Source organism: Odontesthes bonariensis, chromosome 7, assembly GCF_027942865.1.
Source record: "Odontesthes bonariensis isolate fOdoBon6 chromosome 7, fOdoBon6.hap1, whole genome shotgun sequence".
NCBI lineage: Eukaryota > Metazoa > Chordata > Actinopteri > Atheriniformes > Atherinopsidae > Odontesthes > Odontesthes bonariensis.
This window is the reverse complement of record NC_134512.1, coordinates 10465227-10480906: the sequence shown is the minus strand read 5'-3', so window position 1 is coordinate 10480906 and position 15680 is coordinate 10465227. Positions and strand designations below refer to the sequence as shown.

Sequence of the window (15680 nt, the reverse complement as noted above, 5' to 3'; positions counted from 1 at the left end):
ATTAAATTATGTGTCATGTGTTGTCAGATGTAAAGGGAGTTCTTGTTAATCGTCATCTATTATCTTTAAGTTCTGTGCCCATATCAGAAGGCTAAACTCGTCTTTCTGCACCACCAGTAATGTTAGCATAGAAGGATGCAGTGTTATATAAAAGCTTTTGTTTGCAGTCTTAAGCCAGTTAATATTCCCATATAGAAGTATTGTAGGTTTAGTTAATGATGATTCAGATTAGGAGATTTTATTTGCCCCGAAAGAACCAGAGAAATTCTATGGTAGAGAAACCTTTAAGATTTCAGTGTTCCTTTTTGTTAGTTTTTTTTAGATCTTGTATGTTTCTATGACCTCCCACCTTCAGTTGATGACTGCTGCTGTGCTGCTATGATGGCCTTAAGGTGCAAAATACAACAATATCAGACAAAATATGACAAGAAAAAGAAAGCAGAAACAAAGGGGAAAAAAACCTCAAAACCAAAACTACGTTTTAAAACAAAATGCAGCAAAACAGAAAATACAACATTCTGTTCTGTGAAAAACAACAAAATGAAAACAGACACTTCTCATATCCCATAAACCAGCAGCAGTAAATTCGCCTGCGCTTATCAGTTTTGCTCACATCAGAAGCAACATTGCCACCATTAACTGCTAGACTGACTATTCTCCTGCCGATGCTTTGAAAGTTATCTTTTTTTTTTTGTTGCTGCTTTTTTCTTGTTACCAGATTAGGTAAATGTATCACAAACATAGATGTAAAAGCTCAGACCCTCCTGTTTTAAAGAGATTTATTCCACTGCCAATTTAAAGTTTCTGCTCAGCTGCAGTAAGTCCCCTGCTACTGAGTGACGTTGACAGGAAAAAAAGCTGATAATCCTTCGTCCTTTTTAGACACAGTTAAGCCATATTTTATTTGATCTCTCATTAAAGCACCATAAGCTAATTCTAAGCATTCCAAGTTTGCCTGTGATTACCAATATTATAAATAATTGCCAATACTCTAGAATGTTTCTGCACCAGACTTGATTAGAAAATGAGCAGTTTCCTCCTATTTTAAGTTGGCTTATTTTCTCATAAATAGTACTTAGTGTGTGGGTGGTCGTTTTTTTTGGATGTATGTGATTGGAAATGTGTGTGCCGGTGTATCGTGGTGTAGGCGAACCTCACCAGACTAATTCTATTAACCCAATAGATGTAGCTTAGCCTTCCAGCTTTACACGATTTGGAAAGTATTCAAATGTAGTGTTGATGCACTGTTAGAGTTGGAATAGGTAGATGTCTGAATCGTATTTACATTTAGCAGTAGCTCATCATTTTTTATCATCATCTGTTGCTGAGTCTGATGTTCCTGTTCCTCATCCTTCAAGGCCAGGAGTGGTGCAGACCAAGTGTCCAACTCGGGCTCTCGGAGCTGCCCAAAGAAAACCATTCTGCTCCCTTCTTCCTCCTCCACTTCCTCGCTCTCTCTTCACTCAGAGGTGACACACTGTCTGCTCTCTTTATCTTTCCGTTTTTTCCTGTCCATCTAGCCACATGACCATGGCAGACCCATTTAGTGTATCCTTTCTTCCTTCCTTATGAGGTCCACAGTCTCCCAAATGATGTCTCCTGTTGCACCTCTGATTTGTGTAGCTGAAATAAAAACAAAATGTCACATTTCCCCAAGTTGAGCTCGACGGTGTTGTTTACATCCTTGTGAGTGGGTAGTGAATGTCATTATCCGAGGAGCAGTTTGTTTTCATGCTGACGCTTATGTTGTCGGGTGTGACAGCTTTTACATAGCTGCAGACTCTGGAGACATTGGGTTGCTTTGAAATGTTGTCTGGCACTGTTGGAGGTTGCATTGCACGCAGCTCTCTAAATGATTTTCAGAGACACAAAGTGTATCGTGAAGTGGTCATACACTATGTGCAATCTGCTCATTCCTGCCTTTAAGAACATACATCCAGAGGAAGAGGAACTGGAATACTACGAAAGACCTCTCCAACATGGGGTACAGTACATGAGTGAAAGCATTTTAACATAGTCCACATGAGCTCCGTTTGAAATAAAGCACGTTTATGTTAAAAGTATCAAATCAAATCATTATTAAGTCTAAACAGAGCTCCTTTGGCAGGAGTGGAGCCCACAGGATCTAACTGACCCAGGACCTGTTCATATACCTGGTATACAGGAGAGGGCAGAGCGCCTAATCTCCAAGTTTAAGGGCAAACCTGACAAGCCACCAAAGGTGAACACCTTGCATGGGCACTTTGTGAGAGCACGTTTTTTTTTTTCGTGTTGTGCCTTCATCATTCACTGGGCTAATTTCTCAGCTTGTAAAACATGGTTTATGTATGACAATTTGTTAAAGTCTAATTCCTCCTTTCAACCGTTCCTCTCCCTCCCGAAAGCCTAAGAAAAAGCCGTCCCGTTTCTTTTTAGAGCAGTGGTACTTGTCCCGAAGCCTGAGCCCTGGTTCACCACTGTCCTCTCCTGAAGCTTCCAGAAAGGTTAAGTTTTCTTGCAACTCTGGACTGAGACTCACCCTCTGCCATGCTGAGAAATAACCTCTTATGAAAGATTTACGACTTAGAACACAGCCTTACTTAAAGTCTTGTTTCAGCTTTTTTCATTTTGGGTTTATTCTCTCAGATGCAGCCTGTAGTTTTCTGCAAAGTATGCGTGCAAGATTTGCTTACTAACTGCAGGGCATCACTTTCAGAGTTTACTTACTCGGGCTTATATGACAGCATGAATTATAGACTGTAAGCTGGGATTTTGAGAAGGATAGCAAACAAACCGGCCCCGGTTTGTACCACACTGACAAGCTTTTTGAAAGGGAGATTGCATTTTTAGTGGCTTCCTCTTGGCACACCCTATTGATGATTGAATCAATCATTTCTCTGCAGGAGCCAGCGGGGGACTCTGGCCAAATGCCTATATATGTGCTTAGTATTCACGAGAGGGCTGAACAACTTGCCTCTCAACTGGAGGGCAAGCCAGCCAGACCACAGGTGAATTCCCCCTGCTAGCACTGACTGTGGAAAATCCCTCAAAATGGTAGAAGGATATATGTGTTAAGAAAGATGCAGTTTAGGATAAACTAATTAGGAGTTGACATTCAGTCATCCCCTCATCCCCTGATGCTAAACATGTCAATAATCAGAAATAATGTAAACCGAGGCTGTTGGCTGGCATCATGTGAGCAAACACTTCTAAAAGCTGTCGGACTATAAGTACAAGTTACATGATTAAACTTTAAATGTACAGCGATGCATGCTATAACATGTTGTCCTTGAACTTAGCTATCAAGGCAGTGCAGCTCACCAGCAGGCTGCTCTTAAAATTTTGCTTAATATTTTAATCATGTAAAACAGGAAAAACATAATGTCTTATGGTAGATGTTCACACTAGGTCATTTCCTTGAATAAACTTCTAATTACTCTCTTGTCTCCCTCTTTCGAGGAGCCTAAGAAAAAACCCTCACGTTTTTTTATGGAACAGTGGCACCTGGCCCACAGTCCCCCCGATACACCCCCCTCCACTTCTGACACACCGAGACAGGTAGTCGTTTTACACCTGAAGGGATGGCGTGCCGTGCTGCTGATGCTGCACGTGGTTGTTCAGGAAGCTTCATTGCCTCACTTTGTTGCTGAAGTTGCTTAACATGACTAAACCCTCCTGAGAGATGCTTTGATAGCTAGCAGCTTGTTGAGAAATGGGCACAAACTCACTTGCGACCTGTTAAATGTTTACTGTGATTCCTTTGATTGATACGTGGTTGAGTAATCCGTCCTTGTGACTAAGACTCTGAACAGAAAGTATTGTCAGATGGAAAGTATTCAGTTAAACTCCATGGTTGTTTTACCCAGTCTTTGGTAAAGTTGTTATTTTTCTTAGCATAGTAGCTTGGCAGCAAAAAACTCAACTTCTGTACATCCTTAGTTGACAAGCATAGATCTGTCTGGCCAAGTTACAGTTAAGCAGTGCGATGGGACTGCAGCAACAGCAAATGTGTTCACATCTCGTGTGCAGTAATGGTTTTCATGGCTTAAGTTTAGCTGATACTACAGCTGACCTCAATCCTTCTCCTACACAGTAGAAAAACTGTATATCTGAGGTTTAAAGGAATGAAACCTAATCCTGGATTTAAACTACAGATGGTTTATATCCTGACCACTTGTTGATTTTTTTTTTTTATTTTTTATTTTTTTTTTTATTTTTTTTTTCTTTTGTGTCTCAGCGAATCTCTTTAAAAGGTGATTTCCACTGCTTGTTGGTCTTTATATATCCCCAAGATGTTATACAGTACTGTGCGTGCGTGTGTGTGTCTGTGTGTGAGGGAAAATGCATGACTTCCTTGCACGCCTGTGGAAACAATTCTGGTGATTTTTATTACAGAAGTTTCACATTTTTAGACCCTATCTAAATACTGGGATACTTAATCTCCTTTTCTGATGTCCAAAACCCAATAATGTTCTCTGTTGGCAGGCACCACACTGTGGAACTTATTCATTCATTTGTTTGACTGATTGCGGAAGTTATTAGTTTTGGGGTTGTTTTTTTTTATTTGCGGTGTTTGGTCTGTAACTGGTTGGATGGGGCTGCTTGCACATCTTTAATGTTTGATGACTGAAAGCATGGAAACGCTGCTTGGTCCCCATTAGACCCTTTAGTTTCTCTCAGTTCTTAATCACTTGCTGCTTTCTCTACACACCTCTTCATTCTGTTCTTAACATCTTTCCTTCAACTTCAGTCATTTCTAATTTTTGTCCACCTCTTCTTTCTTTTTGTTTTCTTCTTACTGCTGTTGATAGCGCTATGTCAGGATGTACACAGGGGGAGTAAGCTCATTGGCTGAGCAGATAGCCAATCAGCTTCAGTCTCAGGATGAGTCCAAGCCCACCCATGAACCTGAAAAGAGGGATTTGGTAAGCACGCCATCTCTAGAGTAGAGGGTATGCGTCTGCACAAATCCCAACGTCGCTTGCACCAGAGTGCTGTTTTGTGAAGTTCTTTGTGGTTAATGAAGTTACTGATCTATCACAGTTTAACTTTAGTTGCAGAGCGTGTGCTTGCTAATCGTTTACCTGCAATCTGGACTGCTTGGAACGATGAATAACCTTTTGACTCTGCACTTTATTATTAATTTCTTAGAAATCTAGGACTTGGTACACATAAGTGTTTGACTTGGACTAAATCTTCAGTGTCTTAAACCTTCCCTCTATTATCCTTACTTCGCCCCTTCTTAGTGTTTGCATTACTTTCATCATTATACTGATTCAGCTCTGTCTCTTCCTGCAGGGCTCCCTCAGAAAAGAGTTCCCCGTCAACATTGGAGGTAGCGATGTCTGCTTCTTCTGTCGAAAGCGTGTGTATGTGATGGAGAGGCTGAGTGCAGAGGGGAAGTTCTTCCATCGCAGCTGCTTCAAGTGCGACTACTGTGGCACAACACTACGACTGTCGTCTTATGCCTTTGATGTAGAGGATGGTTAGTATTTCATAACTTTTCTTAATTTCTTATTTATTACAATATGTATAAAAGTTCCAAACCTTGACTATGGGCAAAATAAACTAAACTTTAAACAATGAAACAAAGAAAAAAACACTTTAAACCACTATCAACAGATTTTTTTATTAGTGTAACTTTGGTGCCCTCTGGTGGCAACATGGAACATTGCAGTTAACAATAACTCCCACATGAATCTGTCCTGAAGCACTCAGAAGACAAATAGCAACACATAGACTAAGCCCATTCTTGTCAGACTTGTGTTCTGTTCATTACAAACAAAGTTAGATGCTGGGACCACTAGAGGTTTTATGTGTGTGATATTCAGCCCTAAGCCATTACAATTCATTGCCCTGACCCCAGGGCTGAGGGCAGTCTTATGATTCCGTGTTTGTCCTCACTGGGAGGTGTCTTTTGTGTTCAAGGACAGTCAACAGATTGTTCGGTGAGACAGAGTAACTGTTTCTCTGAGTTTGCCGTGGGACTAAAACCCACTGATGGTCTGAAATGTAACACAAAGGAGTTCTCTTGTCTTTTAGATTACACACACCCAGTTTTTCTCTGCAGTACAGATACTGCCTATGAACTCTTCAGAATTTGCAAAGCCCTTTATTTGCACATTTTAATTTATTTGCTTATGTGCTGTGTACCTTTTTGGTCCTGCAGGGAAATTTTACTGCAAGCCTCACTACTGTTACCGTCTGTCTGGCTATGCTCAGAGGAAAAGGCCTGCTCCCTCCCCTGCTCCAGTCTCAGCTAAGGTACCTGTTTTTGTTTATATGACGAACGCCTCCTCAAAATGAGTATAAATGTAACATTTTTCTGTCTTCTTCTAAAGTTAGTTTTTACATTGTGGCATGATGGGTGTTGTGCTATGTTTTGACCTGCTAAGAGCACTCATGTCTCCAAACATTAGCTGTGGTTGACTTTGTTTGTATTTCCGTATGTGCAGGAGAACCAAACGCCCAAAACTCCCACGACGACCGTGGATGCCCCCGGAAAGGCGATGGCAGCGGCAGCTCCTTCGGCCGAGCTCCAACCCTCAGGTATCCGATTTTCCTCTGTAGATGTGGTGGCGGTGCCCTACCGTCTGGCCATGGGTGTGGGAGTCCCGCTGCGTACCCTCCGCCGCACATTCTCCTGGACTTGCCACCAGGTGGCACACAACCCTCTAGATTCTCCCTTCCTGTGCACCTACTGCATCTACCTCTTCTGCTGTTTCACCATCAATGTCCTGCTCAACCTCCTCTAGCATGACTCTGTTGTCCCTTCTTTTTTGATTCTTTACTCACTTTGTTTGACTCTTTGCCAACTAATGTCAGTGGGAATGTGTAGATTTAGACTGTACTGACTCACTGAACCTGACGTGTCCACGTAAATCTTGTGATTCTGTGTCTCAGTGATTCATTTCTTTCTTAAAGATGCATCATCCATCTTTCGATTTGCCATTTTATGACTTGTGATTGGCAGAGGAAGTTAAGCCATGCTCTGGGATCATCATTTTAGAAGTGGATGGTGCATCTTGGATCTATTTTCTTTTTTTCTTGGCTTGAGAATTAAAGCGAGCTCATCAGAATTCCTTCTGGTCAGCTCTTTAGGCAGCAATTTGAACTCTTTCATGACTCCTCTACAGCCATTTGTTTTGGTTTTTAGCATGTGGCCAGTTAAAATGATCAACCTTATAGCAATGCAATTCTTAGAGCTTAAGCTGGGTGCACACCTAGATATTTTGCCTGCCTGTTTTAATGAAAAGCCAAGCTTTATTCTTTTGTGACTGTAACCTTTAGTGGCCTGTGACTGCTCTAATTTAGCTCTACCTCTTCATGTGTGCTGTGTTGTTTTAATGCCTGCTCTGTGATGTGTTTCTTTTTCTCTCTATAAGCTGTTTTGCACCTTTTCCTCTTACCGATGGCTACCATACTGTGATTAAGTGCCCGTATCGGTGCTTTTGTGAGCTTTACCTTTCCCCCTCCTATCAGAGCATCTTAAAACTTAAAGCTTTACAAGTGCTTGAATTGGTGCCTGTGATTGGCTCACTTGTGAATTTTATACCTCTATCCCTCTGCATCTCCCCAGACTTTCTCCCACGACCGATTACCGTTAAGAACCGCCTGTGTTTGCTCTATGTAGTGCAGCTTTTCTGCATTAATGACTCTGTATATCATAGTTGGATGGAACCATAGGTAAGACTAGGCAGAGCTTAAATGGGTGAGCTTAGTAGAAATGTAATTACATGAAACCACTTTAAACTACATGGTAACATGATTGAGATGTAGATTTAGATTCTAACGTAGAGTTTCATCATTTTCCACTATATTTAATGTAATTAAAGATGCACTTGATTTGAAATCTTTTAAAAGACAAATATTAACTTATTGCAAAAACTAGTGCAGATTACATTTGATAGACCGTGCGCTCCTTTAGTGCTTTGATTTAAAAGTCGGCCATAAAATTCTAACTGATAGAGGAGTCTGCTTGTCAGGCTTGTTGCTTTTTTTTTAGTAGATAAAGAGTATTGTAGTTGTTTTTTTTTTTTTTTAAATCCACACTAAAAGAAAAAAAAAACATTACACCGTATCAAATATCACACATTCCTCGCCACACATTTTTATGGGCTCACAGCTTGCAGCTTCGTAGGTCAGTTTTCGTCTAATTGGAAATTATGTCACCTTAGGTGACTGATGGCAGATGCTGTCACAAATCCATTAGTTCCACCTTATTAGTAAAAAGAATGTAGGTAACTATAATAAGATAATACAGTTTTAAGGTTTGCTTGTCAGGATGGGCTTAAGGCAAGGCACCAGCCTTGTGTATTTACTTATAGTATAAGATAACTATTTTAGTGTGTTAAACTTATGTGTTTTGTTTTATGATTTGCTGTAGGAGTATAATTTAAACAATAAATTCAGTAGCAGAAATTGGTGTGTCTTTGTGAGTTTGTTCTTATTCTGGTATAAATGGACTAAGTGGGAATGACCCATTTTAATGCATATATTATTATTTTCACAGTTAGTTGTGGGGTGGTTCTAATGCAACTAGATTCACACATGGACATTGTCAGAGTTTCTATCTTTGATGAAAGGGAAATTTTAAACTAAACTTTTTTTTTTTTCTTTCTCGGCTTGCTTACCTGCAACTTGCCGCCCACCCATGTGTCTTCATTTCACCCGGGGTCTCCGCGTTATGATTGAAAACAGTACCAGAAGTCAACGGCGTGCAGGAGCCCAGTTTAGCCAAACGACTGCGGGGGACTCCAGAGCGCATTGAGCTGGAGAACTACCGCCTGTCCTTGCAGAAGGAGGAGGAACTGGAGGAGGTACCAGAGGAGACGCTGGCAGAGCACAACCTCAGCAGTGTGCTGGACAAGGCCACAGATGCTGACCTGGGCTCCAGGTAGGATTATAACAGCATCCTGTCTTCACGCCACGCACTGTGATGAGCTAAAGCCTGTTTAGGGTTTAGGGTTTAGGCCTCTGGAAACATGTGTTGGCACGTGATCTTGTTCACGTTGCCCGGAGAAAACATATAAATAATACAAATATATACATTACTACAGAACAGGTACAGTTGGACTCACTGTAAACAAGTTTTTTTCCAGCTTTAAAATATCTTTTTGGTTTCTTTGACATCTGTTTTCCAACAGTAGCTCAGAGTCGGACATGGAGGAGGAGGATGAGCCGGAGGATCAGGAGGAGGTGGAGGTGGAAGAGCAGCCTTTCAGCCCCTCAGACCTCGGCGGTGTTCCCTGGAAGGAGGCAGTAGAGCTCCACGCCAAACTGAGAGGCGACCAGGACGAGGAGGCAGAGGGCGAGGTTCTGGCTGACGCCGTCAGCAGGGATGGAGATGTGGATGAAGAGGAGGAGGAGGAGGAGGAAGATGAGGAGGAAGATGATGAAGAATCTAGTGATGGTAAATTAGTTTTGTATTGTTCTTGCAGTTACATCCTGGTTGCTGTTACAGTTTTCCTTTCTGTTTTGAAAATGTATGTGTACACTCTGTCCAAACTCAGTTTGCCCCACTGTTTGTCAGAATTTGTTTCATGTGTTGTTCTGCTGTCTCAGACATTGTTCTTCTCATCCTCTGTTTCTCTCCTCCCTTTTCATTCCCCCCCTCTTCAATTATCCTATTGTGTCCATGTACACTGCATGTGTATGTGTTTTTTTTCTTTTGGGCGTTTGTCTCCCCCTGCTGTTAGAGGGGAATTACTGCCCCTGGGATAGAGAGATCCAGTCAGGCCTTTGGCTGGAAAAGTACCTTACAGACGAAGAGGATGTTGGTACATTTAAAGGTAGCAACAGAACTGCCTGTGGATGCTTTTGCAGTGCCGTTGAGCGTGATATAATTCTGGCTGATTTCAGTTTCCCTTTTAAAAGATTTCTACAACAGGAGTGTGTTTTGTGCTTGTTTATTGGTTGCCTTTGTGTTTCCAAGGGATTGAGCTAAGTGTGTTTCTTTATACTGTGGGCCACGTTAACCCGCTGTTTCAAACCTCAGTTTGGTATATGGCTTTGAAATACTAATATGATAAATCCCAAAGATTTGTGTTTCCCCCCTCAGGTGCTACAGTTATGATTTGTTAATGAGTGGAAGAATTTTTAAATTCAGCACATGGATATATATTTTTTTTCTTTAACCTTTAATCTTTGAAGCAAATTTTTATTGTTTGACTCTTTTGCAGTGTATAAATGCATGCAGCCTCCTGTTACCACACCTCTGATGATTATTTTTTTTTTTATTGCCACTGTGTAACTGTTTCTCTGCTTTCTCTCTTTCATTTTTGCCTTTTCATCTTTTCCCCTCCGCTCTTCCTACCTCTCCTAACTTTCTTGCACTTCTGCCTTCATCTCTTTCTTTCCTTTGTCGATTCACACAACTTCGTGGCACCCCAAAACCATATAAAACATATATTTAGCCAGGAACTTGCACATCCAACAAGTCCTGCAACCTGTGGATCCCCACACCATTCCAGGTTTGGTGAGAACACACCTGGATTCTGAGGGAGACAAGGATGGCCAGCTGGCCTCAGCCCTCCAACTGTCCCAGCCCTCTGAGCTCACGCAGCCCTCCTCCACAGGTAACCCTCCCAGAGGTGCTGCACACCAGGGAAGGCCGCGGGGGCCTCACTGTGTTGAGGATCAGGGTGTCTTTGTTAACCAGTCAGTGTGATTGCTGCTGTTCGGTTTGTATGTCCATGACAGGAGGATCCATCTACCCCAACTAACCCACCTGCTGTTTTTAATTATCTTTAATTTTGTACATTTGTGTAACATTGCTTTTTTTTTTTCTTTTGGAATGTCTAATTTTGTGTTCAGCCTTTTAATTTGCCAATCAGAGTCGTTGTGTATCCTCTGAGGTGGATGCAATGCTCTTCAGCCACATCCCAGTGCACCATATAACCCCCTTGTCAGTTCCTTTGATTTTTGTTCTGCTTTTTCTCTTGTGTTCTGCTGTGTTCTTTCCCATGTGTCTAATTGCTTTACTGTTATTTCCCTGCCATCTATCTGTCTTTGTTCTGTGTCCTCTGGTTTGAGAGTAGCTCCTGCCCACACATCCACCCGACACGAGGCAGTGAGAGTCTGGTTGGAGTCCTTGTCTGGAGGTAGCACAGACTTAATGGGATCCTGATATCCCATCTTAGACTCATACTATCTATGGGCTGACCTTTTCCTGGAGCATGCAGAAACACATGCAGAGAGCAGCCAACTCACAAGCATGCATGCCGTCCAGCTTTTCACTCTCAAGAGCTCTGCTCTCTTGGGATTAGATCAACCTCTTTATTTCACCTTTCACAACCAAACTTGCTATTCCACCTTTTCACCTTCCAGTAATCTGTATTTTCTCTTCACTTCCTCTGCACATCGTACTGTATTGTACCATATTCCACAGAATGAGCCGTCAAGGCTTAAAAACACTTGCCCTGATGTGTGATGTATTTCACTTTAAATCTGCTATTACTGTTACTTTACTTGTGGACTAACTCTTCAGTGGCACTTGTACTTGCACAAAGCTAAGAACATAATGCTTTTGAGGTACTTTATTGAGGTACTTTCAGCTGTAAAAGCCTGGATGAATGAAATGCGGGCCCTTCACATATCTTTTTTTTATACACAGACCTTGAGTTCTGGCCTAGAGATCAGACTAACTATAATCAGTTGTTCTTTTAGTGTGTGTTTTGCATCCATATGTGCAATAGCCTGTTTGCGGAAGTTTTGATTTTAAGTTTTTTTAAATTTTATTTCAAACATGCATGAATTACTATTGAATTATTTTCTATTTCCTCTTTTTACGAGTGTTTAGGGGAAAAATGTTCTTCCTAAAAAAAGTTTTTCTTGCTGGCTGTCATTTAACAGGTGTCCTTAACATTTGGTTGTGCTTTTGCTCGGTTCAATTATTATCCATTTGCTCATTTAAAAATGGACAGCTGCATGTATCTTTTCACTAATGCGACTCTGTGCACATCCTTTGTTCTTTAGACTTGTTGATTTATGTGCCAAACCTTTGCTTTCTTGCCACATCATTTTCCTAGTGCTGTTTGAATCAAAAGGGATTTCTGGTTTTGAAGTCTATTCGTTCTTTTTTTTTTTTTTTCCAACCTTTAATTTCTGCTTTTCCGCTTTTTCAAAATTGGTCCCGATAGCTTATGAGCCTACAATCAGAGTTTCTGATTGAAAAAATCATTCATTCTTAGACAGTAAAGACATTGAAAAAGTTCTCTCACTTTTATTGACTGAGGATGAAAGTGATCGGCAGATTACTTACTTCTTTCCGTTTTTATCTCATGCCAGAACCCTGCGAAGATGAAGAACTGGAGGCTGAAGCAGACAGTCCAGATATGGAACCTGGTACAGAGTTGGATCAGGGTAAGCAGTCCAAATGATACAAATATTGATTCATCAATCTTGTTTTTCTCATTTTGAAAACAGAGATTTTGTTTGCATAGAATACAAACATGACCAAACAGGCGGGCAAGATGATAAATATAAAAATACTAATGGAACCTGTCTCCATCCCCAGTTATCACTGTCCTCTTTCATGAGGAGACCAGAGCAAATAGATAAGCAACAAATAATGGCACAAAATAGCTGTTTTTCCTGCAAAAACTAGTGCAGAGCACGGCTAATTTAGCTGAAGGAAGCCCAGTAATATGGAGCACAAGAGGTCCAATAAGATCTAAACGGGGCTCCAAGACTTTAGAGAAGGTGTCCAGTGTGGACCGAAGCGCACATGAAATGTCATGACATTTTGATTGCAGCAGCATTCTTTATTCAGAAGAGCAGAATATTCTCCCCGGCTGCAAAGGTCAGTTGGTTACACAGCCTATTGTGTTTGGAGTTTACGATACGTTTGGAGGCACACAGGAATTATTTCTGTTCATGTTTTAACGTAGTCAATAGAGATCCCCAAATCTCTCTCCAAGGCTTTCTTAGTAGCTTTGGAGCAGAAATTAGTCTAATTTAAGTGCTCCATAAAAATACACTTGGGTTTTTTGTACACTTACATAAACAAGACTTTTGCATATGAAATGGAACGATTGCTTATTAATGTGGTCTGTGCACCCACCCGACACAGATGAGGTGTCTGTTTTTTCTGTCTCTATCCTTCTGGGTTCTTCTGTTTTTATCAGAAAACTACAGCCAAATGTTCTGCAAGCGCTTGATGTTTAAACTAATGCATTCCCACCCGTATTTCTGTCAAAGTACTCGGATGAAAATAAACCCTTTTTTCATCTGACTGTCATCATGAGACCCCATGTCGGTATGTTTAATTCCAGAAGATATACCCTCAGATGCAGAGGCCGAGGCTCGTTTGCACGAATCGGAGCACAAAGAAGCACCTCATGAGGATGACAAGGAAGAAGAAAGTCTGGAAATGGCCTCCAGTTTTGGTATTGGTCACAAACCAGTCCTTAAAATGTATCTTTAAGAGATATTTCACATAAATAATGCTCTGATTTTGTTTTTTATGAAATCAGAACCGTCCAGCTTCAGCCCAGTGCAGAAGGAGGATATTGTTTTTTCTCCCCTCAAACCATCATCAGAGCCTGAAACAGAGGTGATATAATTCCACACTTATCAAGTTTATGATGTGTTTTGAATATATCCTAAACTTCTCTGTTTTATTTACAGGCAGCTTCAGTGAAGTCTCCAGGCACCTGCTTTTTCACAGATCCGTTCCTACCAGAGGAACAGCAGCCTGAGAAGGCAACCGTGTCCCCAGCTGTCAGAAGCCCATCGAGCCCGTCACCTGCTCCAGTTCCATTTTCTTCCTCTATCCCATCTCCTACTGCTGCTGTTGCCGCTTCCCCTGTCAAGCTCCCTGCCTCTACTGCTCCTGCTTCTACTGCTCCTGCTTCAACCACCACATCATCTGTTTCCTCTCCAGTGAAGCCAGACAACGAGTCACCTGTCAGATCACCCGTCAAGTCACCAACTAGCTCTCCAATCCGTTCCCAGCCCACCCCCCTACCAGAGTCTCGCAAACCTAAATCTTCTGTCTACCCTCACCGATCAATTTGCCCTCTCACTGGAAACCCCCTCTCCCCAATCTGTGCCCAGCCTCTGCCCTGCCATGAGCCCTCGTCCCCTCTCTCCTCCGATTCCCCCGTCAGAAATCAGCCTGTCCCCGGAGTCACTTCCACGCCCATGGCCAAAACAGACAAGGCCACATCTGAGACTTCAATGTCTTCAGATTCCTCAACAGAGAAAACCCCATCCAAAAAGGCAGATCTCATTGAGGAATTTTGGTTGAAGAGTGCTGAGATAAGGAAGAGCCTTGGCCTGTCTCCTTTGGAACGCAGCAGTAAAATCTATGAGAAGAGTGTCGTTATGGCACCGACACAGGACCCCACTCCTGCTAAGTCAAAGTCACCAGATGTGTCTGAGGAACAGAAGCCTGCCTTTACTGGCCGCGCTGTCATACGCAGGCTGAACATAACTCTTGAGGGTCAGGTCATTGCTCCCGTTGCCCCTGCTGAGACCAAGAATGACGGCTTTGATAAGAGGGACATGAGCAGCAGCTCGGGTTTGGACTTGAATGGAAGCATGGTCACGAGCCAAACGGTGAACAGCGACAGCTATAACACGTCTGACTCTACTATGCTCACCCCACCCTCCAGCCCACCACCACCTGTGCCTGCTAATCAGTCTCCAGCTGTGCTCAGGCAGCAGAGACACCAGGTGTCCTGGAGCAACGGAACAGAAAAACCTCCGTCTGAACGTGCTAAAGAGCCAGAAAAAACTAAGACTCCTGTTCCTGCACCCAGGACTCAACTGAGCCCTGTGTCTGTGCCCAAACCTGCACCCAGGAAAGTCTCCTCACCCCAGGCAGCTCCAGAAACTCCTCCAGTTGTTGTGATGAGGGAAAAGAAGAAGCCTCGGCAGGAGAATGTTAGGAAATCGTTTGTAGAGACAGTTGAGGAGATTCCGTTTGCTGATGATGTGGAGGAGACTTACGATGAGCGGACGCCAGAAACGAGCATGAACAAATATTACACTCCTCCCACCAGCAGGCCCAGCAAACCTCCCCTACATTTGGCACTGGCAATGGGAAATGGTAAACCCAATATCCTAGTTAGTGCAGTTTCTAAGACCCAGAGGGCAACTCAATTCTCTCCAGAGGCCAAGGAGATCGCAGAGGAGAGAATAAGGGCCAGAGAAAAGTCTGTCAAGAGCCAGGCTCTAAAAGATGCCATGGCTAAGCAGCTGAACAAAATGAAAGAATCTGACATAGAAAAGGCTGCCTCCCCTAAAGTGGCCTGGAGTGTAAACCCAGATACAGCTGGAAAAACAAAAAATTCAGCTGGATCTCCAAAGACATCGGCTGTAAAATCTTTGGAGTCAAAGAGGGTAGAGACTGTGCCTGAGCGCTTCTCCAGCGGCAACAAGAGCGTGGACAGCTCGGTGGCTTCCTCGGACGGCTCCTCGGCAAGCAAAAGCAAGAAGCGAAGCTCCCTCTTCTCACCTCGCAAGAATAAGAAGGAGAAGAAAGCCAAGAATGACAGCAGCAGAAACTCGGGCGCAGAAGAGACGCCACCCAAACACAAGTCGTTGTGGAAGGCTGTCTTTTCAGGGTACAAGAAGGACAAGAAGAAGAAAGATAACAAGTCATGTCCGAGCACGCCGTCGTCCAGCTCCACCACCCAGGACTCTGGGAAGAAGAAAATGTCACCTATTGGGAAATCTTCAGGTAAAGGCGCCGT

General features: G+C 42.6%; 1 protein-coding gene across 23 annotated transcripts in view; it reads left to right on the top strand.

The window, feature by feature from the left end:
- mical3a (microtubule associated monooxygenase, calponin and LIM domain containing 3a) overlaps nt 1-15680 on the top strand; it is an 80642-nt gene that overhangs the window by 48330 nt on the left and 16632 nt on the right. For 11 of the 23 annotated variants that reach the window (XM_075469405.1, XM_075469410.1, XM_075469411.1 and 8 more), the window contains 19 exons: nt 1359-1469; nt 1928-1984; nt 2108-2221; nt 2385-2483; nt 2883-2987; nt 3439-3537; nt 4791-4904; nt 5278-5464; nt 6149-6243; nt 6435-6528; nt 8680-8875; nt 9126-9391; nt 9678-9770; nt 10395-10556; nt 11019-11081; nt 12268-12342; nt 13254-13367; nt 13455-13534; nt 13609-15667. In XM_075469405.1, the coding sequence (XP_075325520.1) occupies nt 1359-1469; nt 1928-1984; nt 2108-2221; nt 2385-2483; nt 2883-2987; nt 3439-3537; nt 4791-4904; nt 5278-5464; nt 6149-6243; nt 6435-6528; nt 8680-8875; nt 9126-9391; nt 9678-9770; nt 10395-10556; nt 11019-11081; nt 12268-12342; nt 13254-13367; nt 13455-13534; nt 13609-15667 (4183 nt within the window). The remainder of the gene's footprint in view (nt 1-1358; nt 1470-1927; nt 1985-2107; nt 2222-2384; nt 2484-2882; nt 2988-3438; nt 3538-4790; nt 4905-5277; nt 5465-6148; nt 6244-6434; nt 6529-8679; nt 8876-9125; nt 9392-9677; nt 9771-10394; nt 10557-11018; nt 11082-12267; nt 12343-13253; nt 13368-13454; nt 13535-13608; nt 15668-15680) is intronic. The other 12 variants (XM_075469419.1, XM_075469422.1, XM_075469403.1 and 9 more) reach the window with 11 other exon arrangements.